We start from the raw sequence: 24,206 nt of genomic DNA on the forward strand, positions 1-24,206 counted from the left end.
ATGGATGCATTTGCCTACAAGCGGATGAATGTGCACCATGTTCGTGATCGTTTGACCAGCCGTAGTCATCTCGTCTCTGAACAGAAATACAATCTGTCAAGATTAAAACATGATTAAAATCAATTGTTCCATTCGGAAATTCTTATCTCCAAACAGAAAAACGAACTGTCAAAACTAAATCACCATCTAAACATGTTTCTTAGACAAGTACTCAACTATATTATTGTTTTCACCATCTAAACATGTTTCTTAGACAAGTACCCAACTATATAATAACAATACTATCTTCATTTTAGAAAATTTAATTTCTAGGTTTGAACTTGGATATATCTTGTGTTCATATTCGTAGCCAGAAGTCTTTTTCTATTCTAGGGACAATTGCTTATTTAACCATGTTTCAAACCAAACTACCAACAGAGGTATTATATGATAACAGCATAATATAAGAAAAACAATACAGATGAAGGCGTATGTTGTTTAGGCCTCTATTCGTATATGCACTTCCATTCCAAAATATAATAACTTTTAGCTATCTTTTACTTCTTCATTTCAAAATATAAGAACCGAAAATTAGATGGAACACATCCTATTAGTACAAACTTAAGTATAGTAGTAGTTGGATGCGTCCCATTTAGTCCTAGGATTCATAGTTTGACAAAGTGAGTATGGCTTAACTGGTTACATTCCGTGTGATGGAACCAGCTCACTCGAGTTCAAGTCGACTTAGCATAAATGCTCGTATTTAGGTCTAATTATTTTTCAGTAATAGCGGGATGTACATGTACACAGCGAGCAAGACGGTTATGATGACTTTGTCAATCTCAATATATGCTTATAGGGGATAGGGTGTGCCGCGAGGCATCCATGATGAATTCCGCGAGTATTACCGTTTGTATTGTGTTTATAAAAAATATTTATAGTTAGAAATATTTATATCTTATGTTGGAGGTAGTACTGTGTTATCCCATAAGTTTATACGGTAAATCTTCGTTAGATTACACCAGTTTTACGGCTAAATTGTCTCGGAGGGACGCAAAGTAGTCACGCAGGGGCGCTGGGCGCCTGGGCCTTTCGCACTTGCTTTTTGCAGCGCCCAGCCCAGCTTCGCTTCGCCGTCCCGCTTACCCTCAATGGCCGCCGCCATCCTCCGCGCCGCCCTCCGCCGGAGCCGTCCAGCTGCCGCGGCCCTCCTCCACCACCGTCCCCTCCCGTCCTCTCGAAGCCTCCCGCCTCTTCCTTCTCTCGGTAAGTCCCCCCTCTCCGCTCTCGAACCAAACCCCCTAAACCCTCTCCTCCCTCCTCGCCTCACCGTCCCACTCCCCAACGCAGGCCGGAGTTCTCTCCTCTCCCGATTTCCAGGCTCCGCCGGATTCGGGTACTCCACCGTAGCGGATGAGTCGACCGCTCCCGTGAAGCCCAAGGGCAAGGCCAGGAAGAACCCCATGAAGCAGTCCCGCTTCGACTTCACCAAGGTGGACGCCGCGCTCCTACCCACCGTCATCCTCGTCGGCCGACCCAACGTTGGCAAGTCCGCCCTATTCAACCGGTGAGAGACGCCCCCCTTCGTAGTTTGCTTGTGTATCGTGAGGTCGGCATTTCCACTTTGTTTTCTTACCGCTTCCTACTAGTAGAAAATTCGCGGTGCAAGATAACCCTTTCTTACAATTGTAACTTATGGTTGCCGCCATCTTAATGATACTGCACATTTAAACCCCTTATCATTTTCTGAATTTACTTAACTTGTATTTTCATACACATTTTAATTTTTATGATAGCATGTATTTACCTTCTCTAACATTTTGCATTTTGCAATAACGCATGCAACCTATTATGTATTTTTTTTTATTACATCAAGTATGTTGGTACGTTTCCTTGGAAGCTTTATGTATTTCATCATTTCATGAATCATTCACCACAATTTGGTCTGCGTACATACTGACAAATGTCTCATCATTGTACTACTCTGATCAGTTTATGCGCTTTGGCATTGCAGCGTGCATTGTTTGCCACTATCTTGTTCTCTTGAAATGTTTGCTTCTGACTTAGAGGTTTTGATTATCGAAACTAGATTTATACGAAGGAGGGAGGCATTGGTGTACAATACACCTGGGGACCATGTCACCCGTGACATTCGTGAAGGAGTTGCCAAGCTTGGTGATCTCCGTTTCCGTGTGCTTGACTCGGCTGGACTTGAGACAGCAGCAACATCTGGTAGCATCCTTGCTCGAACAGCTGACATGACTGGGAATGTGTTAGCTAGATCTCAATTTGCTATTTTCTTGATTGATGTCAGGTGAGTAGGCTATGGCTTGATTTCAATTTTCAAGTTCTCATTGTTGAGTCAATTTTAAGTGTTGGCACTTGTTGCCTATTAAAAGAGCAATGCTCTGTTTAGGGATGGTCTGCAGCCACTGGATCTTGAGGTTGGACAATGGCTGCGGAGACATGCATCTGGGATACATACCATTGTAGCAATGAACAAATCTGAGTCACTTGATGAGCATGGAGTGCTGACTGCGGCTGCTGGAGAAGCCCATAGGTTGGGTTTTGGTGACCCAGTTGCAATATCTGCAGAGACAGGCCTGGGGATGGCAGAGCTTTATGAGACACTAAGGCCATTGTTTGAGGACTACATGTTTCAGCTAACAAACAGTAAGTACTCTTTTGTTATTGATCATTTGTGTTGATGTTTGGTAACATGACTGACTCCATGCTTCCTCCTTGGTCAAGCATCTTTACCTTCTACTGTCATACTGATCGAGAGACATTTAGTACAATATTCACCTCTATGATGAATTCTTCTTAGCAGAATGTTTAGGTATCAAGGCTTCTCTAAACAATATCATATCTTCATCTGGTAAATCTGTCCTTTTATTCTGCCCAAGTAGAAATGATATCTTGACAGTTGGGACTACCTTATTTTTTTATTTGCATGCACATTACTGGAGGAACTGGTTTGTTTGTTATGGAGGGATCAACAAATGAGTGACCACAACCTATTGAGTTCAAGGCAATAGTCTTTTGTGTTTGCTTATAATGCTATACTTTCTCTCAAGCAAACTGTATTGCCATTTATGAACAAATTATTCATGAATTACACTCAAATATGATAGATGGACTCAACCAAGATGACCCTACCTCTGAGGCTGAGACGGAAGCCCATGAAGGTGATGAAAGCAAGTTACCTTTGCAATTGGCAATTGTTGGGCGTCCTAATGTTGGGAAGTCTACCCTGCTGAATACCTTGTTGCAAGAACAAAGAGTTCTGGTTGGCCCCGAGGCAGGCTTAACAAGGGACTCTATTCGGACTCAGTTTCAGTTTGACAATCGAACTGTATATTTGGTAATTCCTTTTTATGAGTTCAATATTATATTTTTCACTTTTATTTCTTGTATTGGCCATATATATATGTGCTTGTGTTGTGAACTTTAGTGGTCTTACACTATGATGTGTCACACAGCCTTTTTGCGAGAACATAATGATTATTTGTTTAAAAATATTATCTAGTTGGAGTGTGTCAAATTCACTCAAAGTTGTGATTGCATGGTGCAATCTAGGAGCTCATATCATAATGTCCATGCAAGCTACTTATCTGAACGGAGTCATCATTTTCATTTTTCCTTTTTTTCGTGGTGCAGGTGGACACTGCAGGTTGGATGGAAAGGTCAGGAAAGGAGAAAGGTCCAGCATCGTTGAGCGTGGTGCAGTCAAGAAAGAATCTGATGAGAGCTCATATTGTAGCTCTTGTTCTGGATGGAGAAAAGGTACTTAATTTCATCCTGATGTGCTCTGAGCCAATGACCTGCATATTTCTTACTATGCTTCTTTCTATATGGTTAAGGGATAACATTTTCAATGCTCCCCTGTTCTGTAGTTTGTGTCTTTTTTTTTTCATAACGAAGAACTCCAAGTGAATATCTTTTACTACGGGTTTCTGGTGCCATGTTATTAATGTGGCATATATTCATGCCCCTTTGGAATGTGGAAAAAAAATCCTGATTTGCACTTGAGCAGGGCGTGCTATTCAACATTTCAACCTCTCAAGCCATGATTTGCTAATGGAGGCATCACTACATGTGTATGACTTTTGTCTGAATATTTGAGGGAATAAACAATAACTCAATTGATTGTGGTGTTCTTCTTTACCAATTGCATTTGCTAGATCACCTGGGTTATCTGCTCTTTAACCTTGATATGCTTAAGTTCTATGTCAACTTGCCAAGTACAACGAGTCAGACACAGGATGAACAACCTCATCAAGCATGTTAATGTTGTTTATGTACTCTGCTAGAAACTAAGTTGCATTAGTCATGGGGCTGCACTACTAAAGTGCTAGTATTGGATGTGTTGGTGGTTGTAAATCATAGTTGATGTGCTTTTCACATTTATGGCGAGTGCCACCACCTTTTTATGTAAAATACATGTGAAATTTGGTCCAATGCCAGTAATATTTTGTACAGTCATTTATTTTGTAACAATCGCCTCCTCAATACTATTACTTCTTAACCGTAGTTCTGTTTAATGTACTGAATTTAGTTTTTGTAAGCTTGATGTTGTAATGTCAGTCCTATTTCAAACTAGTAAGCATCAGAAGCATCATAGTCAATGTTTAAATTGAATATACCAGTCTGATACTTTGCATGTCTATGCATTTGCTGTCATTTGATTTTTAACGGCCAATGCCATAACAAATCTTTATTAATTTGTAGATTGCAAAGTCTAAAAGTAGCATGAATCACCCTGAAGTTCTGATAGCACGGCAAGCAATAGAAGAAGGTCGTGGACTTGTTGTGATTGTCAACAAAATGGATCTTCTTAGGGAAAACCGACCATTGTTTGACAAAGTGATAGATGCTGTTCCTAAAGAAATCCAGACAGTTATTCCCCAGGTTTGCTTTCTTGTTGTACTAACCTACAACCTTGACCTATATACTGCTAACATGATTGCACAGACACTGGAAACTTTTGTGTAATTTCTGCTAAGTATTATCTAATTATCTTGGAGACTTTCATTTCCAATTGATTCTGGGAAAGCTTTCTGATTATTTGTTCTTTAGTTGAAACCTTGCCAAGTTTATTATCAGTTTTTTCAGCAACAAGCTTGATGTTTTATTATCAGTTTAGTGCTTTCTGAGTATTACTCATGTAGATGCTTTACTTTGTTTGCCGATGGAGTACGAGAAATGGAAGATTGAAGTTTCTTTGTTTTGGTTGTTATTGCACATGGAGATGTCTTGCTCTGTCTACTGACGGAATGTAGATATTGAGGTTCATTTTGATGGATCTTCCATGTTCTTGATTGACAAACCATGATTTCTTTAGTGTCTGCTAATGGCTGGAAATGTGCAATCTAATCTCTGGCTTATTTTTTTGACCTTTCCAGAGCACGTTGCATATCTATTAATGATTTAGTGTAGTAATATCATTATGAAATATGAAGTGTTGCTTTTCCAGTGCATTTCGTATAACTTTTGATTCACTGAAAAGGGAGAATGACAGTGAACCATTTTACCAGAATATATCAGTAGTTTGCTTCATATTTTGACAGGGGACCACGTGACAAAATATACTAATCTTCTCCTATTTCTGGCAGGTTACAGGAATACCAGTTGTGTTTATGTCTGCATTGGAGGGTAGGGGGCGGATTGCTGTCATGCGCCAGGTTATAGATACTTATGAGAAATGGTGTTTAAGGTTGTCGACCTCACGGCTGAACCGTTGGTTGCGTAAGGTAAACATCTTGCTCAAGTGTTCGGTGCTTACATTGGCATTACAGAACTTGCTTTTAGGGTGTGTGACAAGTAGGAATTGCAAGTGACATGGTTGTTGAGGCGTCGCTATAGCGCTAAGGCACTCCCAGGGGTCAAGGCGTCCCTCCGCCTTAAGGGCATAACACAGAGAGGGAGAGAGGGAGAGGTTAAGGCAGCAGCAACTTCCCCTTCTTCCTTGTTCTCTGCTCCATGTCATCCCCCATCTTACTCCCCCTTAGCTCTGGTCTCCACTACCTTTCTTTTCTCTCCCTGTACCAGATTGATTTGAGTCAGGGGAGCAGCCAGATCCATCCAAGTCAGGGAAGGAGCACATGCAGAGTGGAGTGCTGGATTCATTCTGAATCAGCATGGAAGGAGCGCAGAAAGAGGAGAAGAGCTTGCGCAAGGAAGAAGAAGCGACATCAAGGTGGTGCTGTGAGAGGAGAGACTCACCTGACACTGTGTTAGGGCTATCTCTTTGAACTTTGGGTGGCATGGGCTTTGTGGGCGACATGAGCTTTCTGGGCTGGTCTGCAGGGCTAATTTTCTCTCTCCCTCTTCTAATTGCTACTAATAGTGTGGATTATAGCGGTAAGGCGAGGATGGATCGCCTCAGGTCACCTTACGCCTTAACAACCATGGCAAGTGATGTAAATGTAGGATAGCAACAAGCACTCCTTCTGTCCAGAAATACAAGGACATCTAGAGTTTGAAATCTGTCCAATAATTTGAGGACATCCCCATCTACTTCCCCATATCAACCAATCACAACCATCCTTCACCTCAACCTTAATCTCTCTAAAAAACCCCCCTCCAGATATCCTTATATTCTTGGAAGGGAGTAGTAACTTAAATATGTGCTGTTAGATTGAATTTCGATGGTGTATGGCTGCATATTAAAGTGAGTTACCTTCACTAGGTGGGATTTTGTGCTTGCAAAATGGAATAACTAGGGGGTTGTTCAGAAATATCAATTTGTACTGTAGTGGTTGATCTAAGCCATCTGTACTTAGGGATGTCAGATTTCCATAGTTCTTTTTTTTTTCTCAGGACTAGTTCTTATTAGATATCATTGCCATTCTCTACTTTGACCACATGTTTAAATTATTGATCGCCAGTCTTTTATGTCACTTCGACATTTACATTAGTCTTCCTTTGAATTCCCCGTGACAGGTTATGAGCAGACATTCCTGGAAAGACTCAGCTACCCAGCCAAAAGTGAAGTACTTCACTCAGGTGAAAGCACGGCCACCGACGTTCGTTGCCTTTATGAGTGGGAAGGTTCAGCTATCTGATACAGATATAAGGTTCTTGACAAAATCTCTCAAAGAAGATTTCGACATTGGAGGGATACCAATCCGGGTTGTACAGCGCTCCATTCCTAGAAAAGAGACTGTAAAAAGCAACAGCAGGAATACCGGTCCTAGGATCAATACCAGGATGAGAACAGATAAAAGGACAACAGTATGTGAACCCACTACGTCATAGAGGATGCTGGCACGACGTACTACGAGCTAACCCTACAGAAGGGCGGCAATCTTCAGTGGTTGCTTTGTTATGAAGGTGACCTAGCTGATGGAAGAGAAACTGCTGCGTTTCAGTCAAAAAATGTAGCCAGTGGTTTAGCTAGCTTTGCTGCCTGCACCGAAGTGATCAAGATGGTAGCCGTTTGCTGATTGTTGAGAAGAAAGGAAAGCAATCTAACCGTGATGTGGTGATACTAATTTCTCCTGAGAACCGTGGAAAGGTGCATCCTCTGCTTCGATTATCGAAGCCTGAAGGCAACGGCTGTGGTAGTGTTTTCGACAAAGCACAATGGATGGAGTATGACATCGAACTTATATGTCAGGATGAAATCATGTTCTGTATTGTACAGAGAATAGACAAAAGGTGTTCTGAGTTTCGACCCATTCGGAGCTTCACCTAACAAAATAAAACTAGTGTTTTTGTACGGATAATCTGGATGTTAAGGCATTGACTTGAAACAACGTTTAACCAATTACTGCACTGCAGCTAATTAATCCTAGACGACTCGAAATCAATCAAGTTATCAACCTCCCTAGCCTCTCACACCTCACAGGAGATGAGATTAGGAGAGTAATTAATCAGTAGAGGAGAGAAGGCAACACGAGGTAGAGCCAAAAGCGTGCTAAGCTAATCCCTCGCCGAAGCAACGCACCCACCACCCGCAAATCCCCCAGATTCCAAGCCCAAATCCAACGAAACGCTCTCCCACCCCTCATCGCCACCGTGACTTTTTTAACAGCAGCGCCGCTCTCTCCCGGCGCCATCCACCGCCATGCCGCGCGGCCGCTCCACCACCACCACCACCACCTCCTCGTCGGCGTCCAACCCCTTCCACGCCTTCGCCTCCACCCTCCCCTTCCTCCCCTCCCCGTCCCCGTCCCCAACCTCCGCCTCGCCCTCGCCCTCGCCCCCGGCTCCCCACCTCGCCGTCCCTCTCATCCTCCCCATCACCTCCTCCTCCTCCGCCTCCGCCGCCGCGGCTTCCCCCGAGTCGAACCGTGGGGCGCGGATGGCCGCGGCGGCGTCAGGCGGCAAGGCGGGGGGTGGAGGTGGTTTGGGGAAGGGCGGGGGCCCCGCGTTCGTGGGGCAGGTGTTCACCATGCTCGACCCCTCCGGGAACGGCCTCATGGCCGTCACCACCCGCTTCGAGCTCCCCCAATTCCTCGCTAGCAGGTACCATTTCCATTTCCTCCCGTGGAGGGTTTGCTTCCTGCGCAGTTTGTTCTTGGCCTTTTTTCTCGCAGCAGTGTATCTGTTGATGTTGCCCTATGTTAGATTGGGGCCTTCGTTACTGCTGAGTGCTGACACGAAATGTTTTTTCACCTGTTTTGACTGAGTGAGAATTATGCGCTAGACGGCTAGACTATGCACTTCTTAGAAGTGGATTACATAATCTAGGAGAAATTCTTACCTGCTTACCGCTACCATGAATTGATTCTCTCATTAGAAGTGGTTTTATTATATTACATTGATTAATCCATCTAACCCAGTGTGCCAATATTGCAACTCGCACCAGACGTTTGGGCATATTGTCCACCTTGACGCCAGCACATAAAATGCCAACATGGCAGGCTCAGGCTGTATTGGTTTTTGTTTTTCTAGAACCTGCTGACCATCAGACCAAAGTGGGATTGAGCCTTGTATGTGATACTCCATAACCTGAAGCAACTTCAGTAAGCTGCAAGCCTGTAACCGTAGATGTGCATACAGTGAAATGTAAATATTAGTTTTTTTTAATCTTGAGATAGTTTTTTTTTTAAATCTTCAGATACTGAAATACTACTCCCTCCGGGCTGATAATACTTGTCATTTTAGACAAGGGTGAGGTCAAACTTTAGAATCTTTGATTATGAATCATTTTTAAAATCATTATCTTTCAAATATGGTGATTACATGCATATATTAGTCTTAAAAAGTACTTTAATAAAATCATATATTTGTTAACACTTTTATACATATTATAATGGAAAACAATGGTCAAAGTTGTTTTTTGGAGACCGTGCTCTTGTCCAAAACGACAAATATTATCAACCCGGAGGGAGTATCATTTGCAAGTTTCTACTTTGTTGAATTGGCTTGCCTACTTAGTACTCACACTATCTGATAACAATCCAAATTGTTGATTGTAACATATAATGGCATCATAATGTATTAGTTGTCTACTGAATTGCACTTTTCAAATTTATTTTCTCAGGACTCCTATGTGGTTCAAAAGGATCTTATCGCCATTGAAGAAGAGTGAAAATGGTCCAGTATTTAGGTTCTTTATGGATTTGAATGATGCAGGTATTTTCTGTTATCAAATACTCTGTTTTCTTGTTGCTTGATGCATCATGAACTTATTGGATTATAGAGGTGGTACAGCAGGCACCTTGTAGAACAGCTCTATTAGGGGGTAGATTTGATAGAGGAGATTTTGTGCACTGCATAGAATTTCAGTTCAAAATTTGTAGCAAATATCTCGCAAATCTGTTTGCCTAGAATTTGCTTTCACTCGGGCTTAGAAAACTAACAGAAAACCAATTATAGTTGTGTTTTCTAGCTTCTCCTGAAGCCTAGCCCCACAACCCCACCCACGACCCACCTCTTACACATCTGATACACCAAAAACTTGGTAATCCAGAGTTGCCTATTGGGCAGGCCATTTTCTTCAATCCTTAATTATTCTTCTGGCCTATGTTTTCTGTGTTATATAGTTATTTCAGGTTTGGATCTTGTATTTCTAGAAATAACTTTGCATTCCTGAGCAAATTTTCCTTGCATTATATAGATACATCTGATTACTGGCTTTCACATAACTTAGTATTTCAAACATTTAGTTATTGGAGGGAATAATTTTAGCTAACTTGGTTTAAAATATTCAGTATCTTATGTTAAGCGCCTAAATGTGCCAAGTGGTATGGTGGGGGCTTGTCGCCTTGATGTGGCATACGAGCATTTCAAGGTAGGTATGATGATTTTTTTAATATGAGGTTTTGCCTGAATGTTTTATGTTATTTTTTGTAGTATGTATTTTTTTACTCTGGATCTCGTAGTATATTTATTTATCACCCATCACACACACATACACTATGCTAGTCATTTTCATATCTGCGTATCAAACATTTAGCATCTTGTATTCATCATATTCCCTGTAATTGTTATTTTTCAGGAAAAACCTCAAATGTTCCAGTTTGTTCCAAGTGAAAAGCAGGTTTGTGCTGAAATATTTCAGTTTTGCATAAATTTGAACGTGCCATTTAGAGGCTATTACCTTTTCCATTATAGGTTAAGGCTGCCAATAAGCTCTTAAAGTCTCTTCCTCAAAGGAGAAGAAGGAAAAAACTTGATGGTGTCCCCGTCTTTAGTGCTCAAAACTTAAATATTGCCGTGGCAACGAATGATGGAATTAGATGGTATGGATTGAATTCTTGATATTTTTTACTGTTTCTTTGAGAAGAATAAGCAATTATATATTTTTCCACAGATGTTCATTATAAGCTTCATTTTCCTATGAACTGACAGCATTGTGAACCAAACAACATTGATTTATTCTTTATTCTTAAACGTTACTCAACATTAGGTGCTGATTTCTGTCAAATGCCAAAATGTTTGGATTACTTATACTTGATCAACTAAAATGTTATCTTGTATTCGTGGATTCTTCAGTGAAGTTCCATTTGCCATCTATAGCAGTTCTTGTTCGGAGTGGATGCTTCTATTTGGTGATAGGAAAGAAAGCATAGGAGATCCTTTAGGTGTATTCAGTATTTGTTTGAAAGCACAATATGAATTCTGCTGCTGATCACAATTTCAGGTATACACCATATTTTTTTGATAAAAACTTGTTGGACAATATTCTTGAAGCTTCAATGGATCAACATTTTCACTCAATGGTCCAAAATCGCCACACACGGCGTAGGAGAGATATTGTTGATGATAGTTTGACATCTGAAATGATGGAAGAAAGTGCAGACAGTTTCCTTGAGCCCCCAGAGGTAATATGATCATTAGCTATGCACGAGATGTCTCCAACCTCTTCTACAATTTTTTTGGTCCCCTCAAATTGCTAGGAAATGTTGATGTAGGTACAAGAGTTGATGAATGAGATTGGTCCAGTTGGGATACCGCTAAATGTTGTAACAAAAGCAGCGGAGATTCAATTTCTTGATGTTGTTGATAAAATGCTTCTAGGAAATAAGTGGTTGAGAAAAGCTACTGGCATACAGCCACAATTCCCCTATGTCGTTGATTCATTTGAAGAAAGGTGCATCCTCAATGCATGTTTAAATTATTTAACGCCTCTTACATTTTTTAATATAGAAGTGCTTCGTTGATTGCTATTAACTTGAGGGAGATTAACGGCCAAGCTGATTTAGATTGGTCATGAAATACTTCTATGATTTTTTTTAACATGTTTGAATTTAGTTTTAACTACACGTACCCTGGTTATCACATATTTAAAATAAGCTGCTTCTAGTAGCTCAGTAGCTTGATGACCTTGTTTAGTGTACAGAGAAGGTTGTTGAAAAACTGAGATCTTGAGAAGAGGAGAGAAAAAATGGTTAACTTGATTATTGGAGACCTAAAAAATAATCAAACTTCCTGAGATACTGAAACAAATTATTTAACCTGTTATTTTCTTGTGTGAATACTCATTGATAGCCTACACTAATTTAACTAGCTCATCAGTATCTGTTAGTTCTACCTTTTGCTTCATTCATGCCTTTCTCTTGTTTTATTCACTCTCAGGACTGCTGCTGCAATTGACAGGGCTGCTACTGCCAGTAGTAGTTTTACTGCTTCAAAGGATGCTGATTGCTTCCAAATTAGTAAACAACCAGAAACTTTGGAGTCAGACGTTGATAACAGCAACCGTGGAAAACATGAAAACTCAAATAATGGCCAATCTCACTTCCCATTTAGCAACCTGCTTCCTAATATATGGCCAGGTCATGATAGAAGTTTCAAAGCACAAGGAAGAGACAGAGCATTCAGAAGGTCTGTTCTTCCTCATCTTTCCCTTCCCTCTTGCTGTCATGCACATGAAGTGTACACTCTATGAATCATGTTTCTATACAATAGCCTCAATTTTGGTTTTGTGCTTTGGTTGTACTTTGTTTGTTTAATGTTTATCATAATCTATTTAATAAGTCGCTTTGTTTATTTGTATAATCTTTCTTATGGTTATATTTATGCACAAATTTTCAAATCATCTTTGTTTGATGAACAGATGTGATGCCAGCATCAACAATGATTTACAAGCCAACCCACTTCTCCCCAAAATCACGATGGTTGGTATCTCAATGGGCGAAGGTGGACAGATGAGCAAAGCCAACTTGAAGAAAACAATGGAAGACTTGACTAAAGAGTTAGAACAAGCAGGCGAGAAGACTATCTTTAGCGACGAGAAAGACCCACTCTTTGTTGCCAACGTTGGCGATTACTCAAGGATAACTAAGATTAGCTCTACATGAGACTGATGAAGTGCTCCTGGTCCACATTGCAGCTTATGCACTTCGCACATACTGAATTTCTAACAAAACCAGCCATGATAGTCAATGTTACAATGCTAATCTGGAAGAACAGGTTATAGTTCTGTAAATGTATATTACCACTTCCTAGGATTTCCAGGTCTGGTAAATCTGTATATTGCCACTTCTAGGATTTCCGGATATACTTTGGTGTCATATGGTGGCTGTGTGCATAGAATTTTTTATCAATGTATGTAGAGCAGAGTCCAGAAAGCAAGAAAATATGTTTTGTTTTCTGAATTAGTTATGTACTAGATGGTGAGTGAATATATAGCATTGGAACAGCATATTCTTTAGTTCTGTTCTTAGCTTGGCTGGAGAAATGCATTAAGGTGCTTCCTTTCAGTAGCTGGATAGCATCTGTGTGTGTATTATGTGCTTCCTTTCAGAGCGTGTGCATCCCATGATGGGTGGTGTCGAGATAGATGCGAAATCGTCACTCAGAGCAAGAATACGTTGAGATGTGCAATTCGCTCCCAAACATCCAGTTTATAGTTGCCCGGACAGGGGATCGATGTCATCGTCTTTTTTTTTTTAAGACTCACGTTAGGGCATAGGAAAGATTACCCAAACACTGTGCAGGCGTTTCCGACAACAGTTACCCCTGCAGCCTTGGCAGGATTGCATTGAGAGATGTGGCGACATTGTGGCAGGCTCTGATGCTCGAAGCCACCAACAGAAAAAAAAAATCATTTGTTCTCGGGTAGTTCTCCATCTTTCTCTGCGTTTTCAGCTGCGGCAGCTGCAGCATTTGCAGCCTCGTCCAAGCCCATCTTCTGCAGCGCATTCGCGAAGCCATCCACATCCGCGGCAGCTATCTTGTATGGCGTATGGCTGGGACCTGGGAAACTCCGGGTTTCCACTTCCTGCTTGTACTCCGATAGAGCCTTGTTGATGACATGGCCGACATTTCCAAATTGTTTGCAGAATTTCGGTGTGACCTGCAGTAGAGCAGTAAGCGATTATACAAATTGTTCAGCTCGGCACAACTCACATCAAAGCAAAGCTGCTTACTGACATTGAAAGGATGGTGTCAAGTGTCATTTACCTTGGCATGGTGTGGATGTTGCATCATCCCTAACAAGTCATGGTAAACTAAGACCTGCATTACAAATATTTCGGCATGAGGGCTTCATAAAATTTGTATACTCGACAAGGTCTCGTAGCAGATTTTATTGAAGTTATTTATTCAAGGAAGCTAAAGGACAAAATTACACATGCATTGACAGAAATGATGCAAGAATCAGAATAGATACAACTGGCTTAATCTAAACTGTTGAGGAAAATGAACATATATCTGTAGAAGTGTGAACTGTGAAGTATACTGAATAACTGAACCTGTCCACTGCAGAATGGTCCAGCACCAATTCCAATGGTTGGGATTTGCAATGCTGATGTTGCAGCAGCTGCCACAGGAGCTGGCACACACTCCAACACAACCGAGAAGCAGCCAGCCTCCTGCAAGGCAAGTGCTGTCTCCACAACCTACACAAACAAGCAGAACAGCATGGGGCAAATCTATACATGAAGAAATAACATGAATCAGGCTAAGAGCCAAGTAACCAACAAAATCAAGAGAACCACACCTTCACAGCACTATCAACCGTCTTCCCTTGTGGTCGAAATCCACCAAGCACGCTAATAGCCTGCGGCGTGAGCCCAACATGCCCCATTACAGCGATTCCAGCCTCCACAATAGACTTAGCCGCACTGATTCTCGAGGGTGCACCTCCTTCCAGCTTGATTGCGTCCATGCCACCTTCTTTTAGCACCCTCACCGCAGAGTCAACAGCCTATTACGAATAAAGCATACACCATGAAAATCTCATGTCTCATATGTATGCATATGCATACATGTGAAATACTTAAAAGTATTTGGCAAGCTGATCTTTTGGGTTATTTTATACTGTTTTGAGCTGAAATTTCAGCATATGCTAGTGTTCTGAACGTAAGAAACAGAGCTCTACTGACAGTTCAAGTCTCGACTTCTCATGTGTCATCGAAAGGTGAACAAAATAACACAAGTACTACATATATTGTGTATAAAATAAACTTCATCTGATAGCAGAAACTTTGTGATAAGAATAACCAATATCAATCAAATTCCTTAGAACACATAAGATGCTAGCATCGCCAACCAAACACTATCTGCTTTTGTAATCACAAGGGGGTAAATTTGTGCCTTTATTGACATCCCCGTTGTACCAAACAGAAATAACATTGCAAGACAACCAAAATTTATTCATCCTGCATGAACTCGCATAGCTATTTTCCTAGTAGTAAACACGAATAGAGAAAAAAAAAGAGTTAAAATAACGTCTATCAGATCAAAATTCAGATGTGGAACAAAATCAATCGGCAACGCGGCGGCATAGCATCGATGGGGTGAATGATGAGAGAGGCGCGTGTACCCGCGTGGAGGAGGACTCATAGCAACCGAAGGGGAGGTCGCCGACGAGGAGCGGCCTGGTGGCGCCGCGGGCGACGGCGCGGCAGTGCTCGAGCATGACGTCGAGCGAGATGGGGAGCGTAGTGTCGTGGCCGTGCACCACCATGGCCGCCGAGTCCCCGACGAGGCAGACGTCGATCCCGGCCGAGTCGACGTGCACCGCGGACGGGTAGTCGTAGGCCGTGACGACGGTGATGGGCTCCCCGCGTCGGTGCTTCCCGCGGAGCGTCGTCACTGTCACCCGCCGCGCCGCCCCCGCCCCCGCCCCCGCCCCCGCTCCCGCCGCCGCCCCCACATCCTGCGGCCGCGGCCCGCCGTAGACGGCCGACTCCGGCACGTGGCTCAGCGGCCGCCGCTGCTGCCGCGCCAGGTGCCGGAACGCCCGCCGCATCATCATCATCATCGCCGCGTGAGGCGGCGCCGCGCCGCGCCGCGCGGCGAGTGAGTGCGCGGTGCGCGTGTGGTGATTGGTGCGAGGCGAGGCGAGGCGGCGAGAGAGAGAGAGAGAGCGACGGGGACAAGTGGGATGCCGAGAGGTTTTGGGTGGGGGTTTGGATTGGGACGGGTGACGACGAGTCACGAGTGAATATGTAGTTTCATTGGGCCGGTATTTGGTTTCAGGATATTTGGATTTTCAGCCCACCTAAACCTAACCGATGTGGATGGTTTGGAAATAAGTTCACTTGAGGTCCCTCAGGTTGAGGCTTAGTTTGGGGCGGAAAAAAAAGATGTCCTCGAACCTCAATATGCAGTTTGATAAATATGTTGTTTTTAATACATTTAGCACTAAATATGTATTTTTATGATATAATGTATCAAATCTAACGTTTTATGATAGTTTGATAAAAGAACATTTGTAGTTTAGTGAAATTTACTTATGTAGTTAACATGGTCTAGGCCATCAAAGTGAACATTCATTAAAGTCATTTTTTCTAATATCTTTTTTTTTGCGGGATCTAATATAATTTTATAAACATGCGACTATCTTATAAAAAAGTAGGAGCACTACTTTGCTACAAATTTTGCTGAACACATTCCAAAACCACAACAATAGCATACGATGAACTTATTACAGAATACATAATTATAACTTTGTCACCAATGGAATCTACTATCTGATAGGTTTGAGTGCACTCCCCATACATACTTCATGCATACAACACTCACGTTATACTTCCTAAAAAATAAGAAATCCCCATGCATCCATGGTCAAATACACCTAAAGAAGATCATAACACTTGATGGGTCTTCACTCTTCAGATTCAGATTCAGCTTCATTCAGCAACCAAATCATTTATTTATTTTGCGATAAATCAAACCATATTGCTATTCATCCATTGCTAGCTAGGAACAATCAAGCATAGACCTTGAGCTGCGGCGTTCCATTTATCTCTTTCTCATCTGTATATTCAACAGCATCGGCTGCAGCATCAGCAGCCACATTCAGGCCCTTCATCTTCAGCGCATTCAGAAAGGCATCAACATCTGTGGCAGCTAGTTTGTAGGGCGTGTGACTAGGACCCGGAAAAGACTGGGTTTCCACCTCTTGCTTGTACTTTGATAGAGCTCTGTTAATCACGTCCCCAATGTTACCATACTGTTTACAGAATTTTGGCGAGACCTGCAGATGTAGTCAGGTATAGAGTAAGAAGTTCAGTACTATGAGCTCAAAGAGCAAAATCGTAACGGGTAAAAAATGGTTTAGGTCGGATCAGTAAAAGAAGGTGGCATTTACCTTGGCATGACTTGTTTGGAACGTCCCTAACAAGTCGTGGTAGACTAAGACCTGCGGTAGAAATTCAAATATGTTGATATGAGACTTAATGTTTTTCTTTTTACTTTTATATTAAAACGAAACTTTGTACTGGGTGTTTAAAAAAAATGTTGATATAAGTGTCTGAATTATAGTTTTCGTTGGGCCCTGTTCAGCAACACGACGCTGCAGCCGGCTATGGCGGTAGCTGTGCTGTAGCAGTAGCAACCGTATAAGCAGTGTGATTTTGTTTATAAAAAAAAGCAGTGTGATTTGTGCTGTTGATACTGTAGTTGCTACAGCTGTGCAACCGTATCAATGTCCTCCGAAGATGCCCATTATGCATAACCACGTAAGTGATTATTGGTAGATGTAGATTCTTTTTAATAAAAAAAATTGTGATATTTTGTTAGTTGTTGTGCACCGAGAATATATACAAAGCTTGTGTACATATAATACGTTCCTCTTTTCGAAAACTTGAGAAAGTAAAGAATGGCAACCGGCTCTGCTCGAATAATGGACGAACCTGCCCGCTGCAGAATGGCCCGGCGCCGATGCCAATGGTCGGGATTGTCAGTGCCGATGTCGCCGCCGCCGCCACCGGAGCCGGCACGCACTCCAGCACGACAGCGAAGCAGCCGGCCTCCTGCAACGCGAGCGCCGCCTCCACGACCTGCGTGTGCGCAATCAACCAGATCGATGATCAGTAGCTAGCACACGCTCGCCGCCGCGCCGTGCCCCGCCGCGCGCGACGCGTTCACACGCACCTTGACGGCGCTCTCGACCGTCTTCCCCTGTGGCCGGAACCCGCCGAGCGCGCTGACGGACTGCGGCGTGAGCCCGATGTGCCCCATCACGGCGATCCCGGCGTCCACGATGGCCCTCGCCGCGCTGATCCTCGACGGCGCGCTCCCTTCCAGCTTGATCGAGTTCACGCCGCCTTCCTTCATCACCCTCACCGCCGAGCCGACAGCCTACGATACGTACGTGTCAGTTAATTTCAGTTCATGTGTGCTGCTCGTCGTCGAGCTAATCAGTGGCGTGGCGTCCGCGTCTAGAATCTAGATTTACCTGTGCGGTGGAGGCCTCGTAGCTGCCGAACGGGAGGTCGCCGACGAGGAACGTCCTGGCCGCGCCGCGCGCCACGGCGCGGCAGTGCTCGATCATGAGGTCGAGGGAGATGGGGAGGGTGTTGTCGTGGCCGTGCGCGACCATGGCGGCGGAGTCGCCGACGAGGCAGATGTCGAACCCGGCGGCGTCGACGTGCACCCCGGACGGGTAGTCGTAGGCGGTCACCATGCTGATCGGCTCCCCGCGCCGGTGCTTCCCGCGGAGCGTCGCCAGCGTCACGCGCCGCGCCGCAGCAGACGACGCCGCCTGCTGTGCGCCGCCGCCGCCGCCGTAGATGGCCGGCTCCGCCGCCCCGTTGCTCATCGCCCGCCGCGCCACGAGCCTATGCGGCGGCGCCGGCGGCGACCCACCCGTGCGCGTGCACCGTAGTTGGCGGGAGAGCGACGGGGCGACGACGCTGCTGCTTGGCGGGAACACGGCGGTGGTGTCCAGGAGAATTCTTGGGGTTAGGAGGCGGGAGAAAGACATGTCGGCTATTCGGGAGCCCGGATGCCTAGTGGGCTACTGGTAAGCTTAGGTCTTTGGATTTCAGCTGCAGTTTGGTGACCTTGATTTGCAAAGGCACACGAATATATATATAGCAAAAGTTCTCCTGGTCTAGAATGTGTCAATAATTTGAGCTCGCGTGATCCACGTCAAGAAAACTAAAATTTTATAGAGGCGTGGGAAGTGCTGGGGTTATATGATGTCGAGGCCGTTCATTTTGCTGCTCTCTCCGTTTTATATTATAAGTCGTTTGAATTTTTTTCTAGTCAAACTTCTTTAAGTTTGATCAAATTTATAGAAAAATATAGTATTATTTTCAACATAAAATAGACATATTACCAAACTATATTCAATATTAGATTTAATGAAACAGTTTTTATATTTTAAATGTTGTTAAATTTTTCTATAAACTTGATAAAACTTAAAAAAAATTAGCTAGAAAAAAGTCAAATGACTTATAATATGAAACAGAGTGAGTATTTACCAATCGACTAAAAGTTTCTGAAAAGTTAAATCGACTTTTAACCCTAGTGGAGGCATTGAGCCATCGTGCATGGTGTGCAGCTGAGGGGGAAGGAAAATGGAAGACACTACTACAAAATGGACTTTTTCTGACATACATTTTAAGTTTTCTTAAACAGCCAATGCTACCGCCAACGATCAATGGCCAGTGAAAGTATACCATTTTCGCTTATGGCCCTAGATACCATTATGATTTGAAAAAGATGATAGCTGGATGTGTTTGATCATTTAAATCGGGTCGGCATCAAGAAAAGAGAAATATGGATGTGCCTTCATCCCATATAATTTCAAAAATTAAGTGGAATCATCAAGATTGGTATGAAAATACAATCCCTAAGAGTAAGGTCACTTATGTGCTTACCTAGGTTTTATCTTATGGAAAAATAGCCACTCCTAGATTTTCCTACCAAATGCTGCATAGTTATTTTGCTTTTAACAAGATGCCTGTATTTGGCAAATTATTAGATCTTTTGCCCCTAAGGATTTCTTAGGTATGCCATCATCATGTTCCCCTTTCAAATCCTCTTCGACTTGACATGATGAGAATTGTCCTCACCGTTAGCTCTACTCGATGTTGTTTTCCAACAAAGAGAAATTTATGATGATTGGATCTAGTTGTCCAGAGGTTAAGGGAAAGGCGAAAGGGGTAAGGTCAAGGGAGAAGAAAAAGAAGTTGTGGGCATAGGTCAAGTGGGGAAACTCTAATCATCCCTTAAGAGGATATCCTCTCATTTTTACATATCTCTTAAAAAGTCATCAAAAAATTTGAAAAAAAGTAAGATAGATCAGTATGTGATATATCACTCCATAAACATGCATGTTTAAATTCAACTTATACAAGTAGAAACAAAAATATCAAATTTGACTATGAAACACCTAATTCATGGTCAAATTTGTTATTTTTGTTTCAAATTGTATAGGTCAAAATTTAACTTGCATGTTTATGCAAAGATATATCATATAATGATCTATATTAACAATTATTGTCAAATTTTTTTGATGATATTTTAAACGTTATGTACAAAACGAGTGGATGTCCCCTCGAGGGAAAAAAAAGTCCATCTCCGGTCAAGTGTGAAGAAAAGTTGGGCAAAAGGGGACATGGCGAGGCAACGACGACTAACTAATATTATAGGTCAGGAGAGAAGAAAAGGAAGCGAGGGTAAAAGGTTATCTCACAAAGCGGTGGTAATGAGGCTTTGGCTTAGCGAATTGACCGATGAAAGAGAAGATTCGCCGCTTGAAAAGAGCAGTGACGTTCTTAGGGCAAGTACTATAAGCCTCTACACACTTGTCCTCAGGTTCCATGTAAGCTCACGTGATGACGTGGAAGAGATATATGAAAGGTGTGAGAGAAGGTGCCACCTCTCATGCAAGGGGCAATCTCTACACAAACTCCAAGAGAGATGAGAACAAGAGACCAATGAATTGATAGGAAACAAATAAAGTAAATTAATATGATGTATTGGGGCAAATGTGTTAGAGGTAATTTGTGTTATATATATTGTCTCTTATAATTAATGAGTTGATGATGTGAACTAAAAATTTCACATCCACTATAAAACTTCCCCGTACTGGTTATCGATGAGGTTGGGATGCTCAGTGGTGCCACCTTCCATGCAAAGGTGGACAGTTACTCGTACTTCAAGCGCTCGATCCATCACCCTTAAAAGTTAAAGCTTGTAATATTATAGGCTTTGTTCATTGGTTGTGAGCTAGTTTAGAAGCATAACTAGGTTATCTTACGAATAAAATGTAGTGGCATCAACGACGCAATTAGATTTCATATGGATAATTTCTAGGTGTCCAAACAATCATCGGACAAATAATCAATTTAGCTTTTTCTTAAAAAAAAGATCGTTTTTCTCTTATTGTTGAGTACTACTTTCTCTATTCTAAAATAAACAAGTGTGATTTGTATTGTTTGTATTTAACGTTTGACCGTTCTGTACTTACGGCTCTACTTATTTTGGGATGGGACGGAGGCAGTATTTGGTTGGTGACATGGTTGGAGCCCGTAGCCCATGCTGTGATCGCATCGATCACTGTTCTAGCAAATAATGGAGCGCCAGCTGAGACTCATATCGTCCCATTCCAGGAAAAAAATAGTGGTAGCAGGCCAGTTCCCATCGTTTTGTTCGAAAAGAAGAGTTCACATCAGATCTGATCTTCACTTGTCCGGGAATAATCCATGAGACCATGGTGACTCGACATCTCCAAATCAAGCAAGGCAATCAGATTCCAGGTCATTACTATACTTGCTTCCCTTTCCATCTTTAACAAGAAATATTTTTTTAATGATCAGTCGGGACGCGTGCAAACATGGACAGCTAACTAACCCCTCGTGGTGATAACTGACAGGACTCTGAAACTTTGAGATTGAGCTCGATGCATTATAGCAACAAGCCAAAATGTTTTTACTTAATTACTCCAAATTTCGCCGTAAAAATCGCAGACGCTTGTTTAGTTTAGCGTGACATAGACAAATTAATTAGATCGTGTCAGCAATGACATATATATTTGACATGCAGTGGGAAACCTACCCCTACAACTGGTAAATATTTGGAGCGAAGATTAATACGGATCCGACCTGACCTGTCGATCGTCATGAGAGATCCCGGGTAGCTGGCCTGTTCACGTCACGCGTTTCATGCAGCGCAACGTGGAGATCAGGCGCATGCAGATACCGATCGGACTACTTAAGTGCAAATTAGATGCGTGTCTAGTGTGTGTTGATTCGAGTTGGTGAATGATACTATATGGTGCAAATGTATCCTAGTCGAACTCAGGCGAAGGCAGCTATGGACAGTGGAGAGTGGACTCTGTCGGGTGGCGGAGAGATACTGAAGGCACGTGGGTTTCGTGTGGGGGTACTGGGGTTATTTTTGCTCTCATAGATGGCCACTAGCTATGTAGTCGTGTTCTTTTATTTATGGACATAATTAAGATAGGGTTGTATATTGGATTGTCATAACCAGCGATATCACTCTCAGATCAGGTTACTACTAGTACACTTAACAGTGTATGTTTATTTTTCATCTTGTAAAGTTTTCTCTTAAATTACTCATCTGATTTACGATCCAATTACATCATTGTGTTCGTAACAATTAAATTTTTATAACAAGATCTTACATTATTATATTTTTTATGAAAAGTTACAAATTACTTTTATAATATATCTAAATAACTTTTAGATTTTATTAAATTACTTCTTGGTCATATAAAATTAAATTCAATAAAACCTAAAAATAATTTACATATATTATAAAAGTAACTTGTCACGACATCAAAAGTAAATCTATTATGGGGGATAAAAACATAAGTCTATCTAGAAATTAAATTTAATCAACATATTATAAAACTAACCTATAAAGTACACTGATCATGCACTGAATATCTAAAAAGTAATTTAATAAAATATAAAATTAATAGATATATATATATGATAAAAATAACTAATATATATAATAATAGTAATTTACAACATAAATATTTTTCATCATAATATAGTCTTGTAAGATTTTGTTATAAAGATTTAATTGCAATGAACATAATAGTGTAATCGAATTATAGATCGGATAAGTAATTTAAAAGAGAATTCTATAAGAAGAAAGAAAGGCATGCATTGTTGGGTGTACTGGTAGCAACTAGACATGATAGACGTGTATTAGTAGTTCTCTTACGTATGTGTCCGTCGCTCTTTAATTAAGACTAAACCGAAAGTGTTATCGGTTTAGATTTTACCTTTGCTTATCATAGTTGTTGCCTGGTAATTTAACTATTTAGCATTTTTACGTTTGATGATTAGTTAAATATCTTTTTTAGGTTTGCACTTAAGAATTTACCATTGGAGAGAGAAGATTTTGTAATATTTTACCACTTTCTGCACTGTGTAGCACCACACATGCATGCCAGCATGGACAGGCACATGAAATGACCAATCTACCCTGCTAGCGATTGGTTGTGGTATAGGCTGAATCAGGAACGGTATTAGGATAAAATTGCTTTCGCAAAATCTATGGCAGAGGTATGGATGTTGTTCACTGTTACGAGGTGGCCATTGAAGATTCGAGCGACAACCTGCTCAATTGGTGGTCCTTGTATGAAAGATCAAGTACCTCCAAGTCGGACAACGAACCAATATTTAAAGAAATAGATCCACTGGATGGTTGTGACTAAGATTAAGAGCGGTATTTAATTTGGCTGGCATTGTTCGCATGGTGCTACAGAGATTTAGCTTGATTAAAAAAGTTAATGAACTGATGTAACCGGAATGGTGCCATTGATCTTGTCGCCTTGCAAATTTAAAATGGGAAGATTGCACAGGTTGCCGATTTCTCTCGTTATTTCTCCAGTTAATGAATTATGACTAAGATGCACATGTTTGCTAGCTAGCATGGGTAGATTAGTCATTTTTTTTGCGTCGGTTCCATGTTGGCATGCACATGTACCGGCCGTGGCACTCTACAGTGTCTACAGTGAAAAAAAGTGGAAAAAAAATTACAAAAGCTTCTCTCCAATGGTAAATTCATAAGTGTAAACCTAAAAAGGTATTTGGCTAATTACCAAACGGAAAAGTAGCAAATAATTAAATTTTCCGCTGCCTCTCTAGTTTTGCTCTGCGGACATGATTAGTAAAAAAACTAATGAAACAATAAAGATGTGTGAGTTCTTTTACAGTGCTATAAAAGTGCTCCCAGCCCACCGTTTCGCGTATTACTAGTACCTACGGAGACTATCAACGCAACCGAAACTTTTGGTTTCAAATTCCAACTGATTACAATTTGAAATGAGTATAAACATGCAACAAAGTAAGTTTTCTGTACTTGAAAGAGAAAAAATAGATTTTAAGGTTATTGGGTGCCCTTGCATGAAACGCAAAGCGTGCAAATATACTTAGAAAGTTCAAATTATTTTCGAACTTCCATTATGACCGGAAAGTAAAATGCCAGATAAATTTGAAATTTTACAATTAGTTTTCTTATTATATTACGAAATTTCAATGCTCAGGTTAGGAACATACTTCTCTTTTTTTTTAGTGCAATATTTACCATCAATAGACAATAATAAACAC

The 24,206-nt window shown here is 41.7% G+C and overlaps 4 protein-coding genes across 5 annotated transcripts; 2 read left to right on the top strand and 2 right to left on the bottom strand.

Moving 5' to 3' along the window:
* Positions 1–1,060: 1,060 nt before the first annotated feature.
* LOC127773455 (uncharacterized) lies at positions 1,061–7,730 on the top strand. The gene is made up of 9 exons (XM_052299522.1): positions 1,061–1,245; positions 1,330–1,546; positions 2,069–2,293; positions 2,396–2,652; positions 3,114–3,343; positions 3,640–3,765; positions 4,711–4,890; positions 5,595–5,732; positions 6,925–7,730. Exons 1-9 carry the CDS (start codon positions 1,131–1,133, stop codon positions 7,237–7,239), a joined length of 1,803 nt encoding a protein of 600 aa, XP_052155482.1. The 5' UTR covers positions 1,061–1,130; the 3' UTR covers positions 7,240–7,730.
* Positions 7,731–7,927: 197 nt separating this feature from the next.
* LOC127773463 (uncharacterized) lies at positions 7,928–13,031 on the top strand. 2 transcript variants are annotated; one of them, XM_052299531.1, is made up of 9 exons: positions 7,928–8,451; positions 9,473–9,564; positions 10,143–10,222; positions 10,430–10,471; positions 10,546–10,673; positions 11,075–11,255; positions 11,346–11,524; positions 12,010–12,258; positions 12,491–13,031. In XM_052299531.1, the coding sequence occupies exons 1-9, from the start codon at positions 8,051–8,053 to the stop codon at positions 12,732–12,734; spliced, it is 1,596 nt and encodes a 531-aa protein (XP_052155491.1). In that variant the 5' UTR covers positions 7,928–8,050; the 3' UTR covers positions 12,735–13,031. The 2 variants fall into 2 exon arrangements, with proteins under 2 accessions (XP_052155491.1, XP_052155500.1); XM_052299540.1 differs by having other exon boundaries at positions 12,031–12,258.
* Positions 13,032–13,313: 282 nt separating this feature from the next.
* On the bottom strand, positions 13,314–15,788 carry LOC127773479 (3-methyl-2-oxobutanoate hydroxymethyltransferase 1, mitochondrial). Its single transcript, XM_052299549.1, has 5 exons — positions 15,203–15,788; positions 14,378–14,584; positions 14,130–14,276; positions 13,840–13,893; positions 13,314–13,732 (listed from the first exon to the last, which is right to left on the bottom strand). The coding sequence occupies exons 1-5, from the start codon at positions 15,641–15,643 to the stop codon at positions 13,481–13,483; spliced, it is 1,101 nt and encodes a 366-aa protein (XP_052155509.1). The 5' UTR covers positions 15,644–15,788; the 3' UTR covers positions 13,314–13,480.
* Positions 15,789–16,224: 436 nt separating this feature from the next.
* Positions 16,225–18,656, bottom strand: LOC127759819 (3-methyl-2-oxobutanoate hydroxymethyltransferase 2, mitochondrial). Its single transcript, XM_052284041.1, has 5 exons — positions 18,065–18,656; positions 17,761–17,967; positions 17,520–17,666; positions 16,976–17,026; positions 16,225–16,861 (listed from the first exon to the last, which is right to left on the bottom strand). Exons 1-5 carry the CDS (start codon positions 18,590–18,592, stop codon positions 16,595–16,597), a joined length of 1,200 nt encoding a protein of 399 aa, XP_052140001.1. The 5' UTR covers positions 18,593–18,656; the 3' UTR covers positions 16,225–16,594.
* Positions 18,657–24,206: the final 5,550 nt, after the last annotated feature.

This window comes from Oryza glaberrima, chromosome 1, assembly GCF_000147395.1.
Source record: "Oryza glaberrima chromosome 1, OglaRS2, whole genome shotgun sequence".
NCBI classification, from domain to species: domain Eukaryota; kingdom Viridiplantae; phylum Streptophyta; class Magnoliopsida; order Poales; family Poaceae; genus Oryza; species Oryza glaberrima.

Bases quoted from the DNA above. Each gene is read 5' to 3' on its own strand.
- LOC127773479 (XM_052299549.1), bottom strand. From the start codon at position 15,643: ATGATGATGATGATGCGGCGGGCGTTCCGGCACCTGGCGCGGCAGCAG. The intron at 14,585-15,202 runs GTACACGCGCCT...TATTCGTAATAG, and splicing joins ATGAGTCCTCCTCCACGCGG to GCTGTTGACTCTGCGGTGAG. The intron at 14,277-14,377 runs GTGTGGTTCTCT...TTGTTTGTGTAG, and splicing joins CGGTTGATAGTGCTGTGAAG to GTTGTGGAGACAGCACTTGC.
- LOC127759819 (XM_052284041.1), bottom strand. From the start codon at position 18,592: ATGTCTTTCTCCCGCCTCCTAACCCCAAGAATTCTCCTGGACACCACC. The intron at 17,027-17,519 runs GTTCGTCCATTA...TTTCTACCGCAG, and splicing joins GGCCATTCTGCAGCGGGCAG to GTCTTAGTCTACCACGACTT. The intron at 16,862-16,975 runs GTAAATGCCACC...CTACATCTGCAG, and splicing joins TCCAAACAAGTCATGCCAAG to GTCTCGCCAAAATTCTGTAA.
- LOC127773455 (XM_052299522.1), top strand. From the start codon at position 1,131: ATGGCCGCCGCCATCCTCCGCGCCGCCCTCCGCCGGAGCCGTCCAGCT. The intron at 1,547-2,068 runs GTGAGAGACGCC...TATCGAAACTAG, and splicing joins AAGTCCGCCCTATTCAACCG to ATTTATACGAAGGAGGGAGG. The intron at 2,653-3,113 runs GTAAGTACTCTT...CAAATATGATAG, and splicing joins CATGTTTCAGCTAACAAACA to ATGGACTCAACCAAGATGAC.
- LOC127773463 (XM_052299531.1), top strand. From the start codon at position 8,051: ATGCCGCGCGGCCGCTCCACCACCACCACCACCACCTCCTCGTCGGCG. The intron at 10,223-10,429 runs GTAGGTATGATG...GTTATTTTTCAG, and splicing joins TGGCATACGAGCATTTCAAG to GAAAAACCTCAAATGTTCCA. The intron at 11,525-12,009 runs GTGCATCCTCAA...ATTCACTCTCAG, and splicing joins GTTGATTCATTTGAAGAAAG to GACTGCTGCTGCAATTGACA.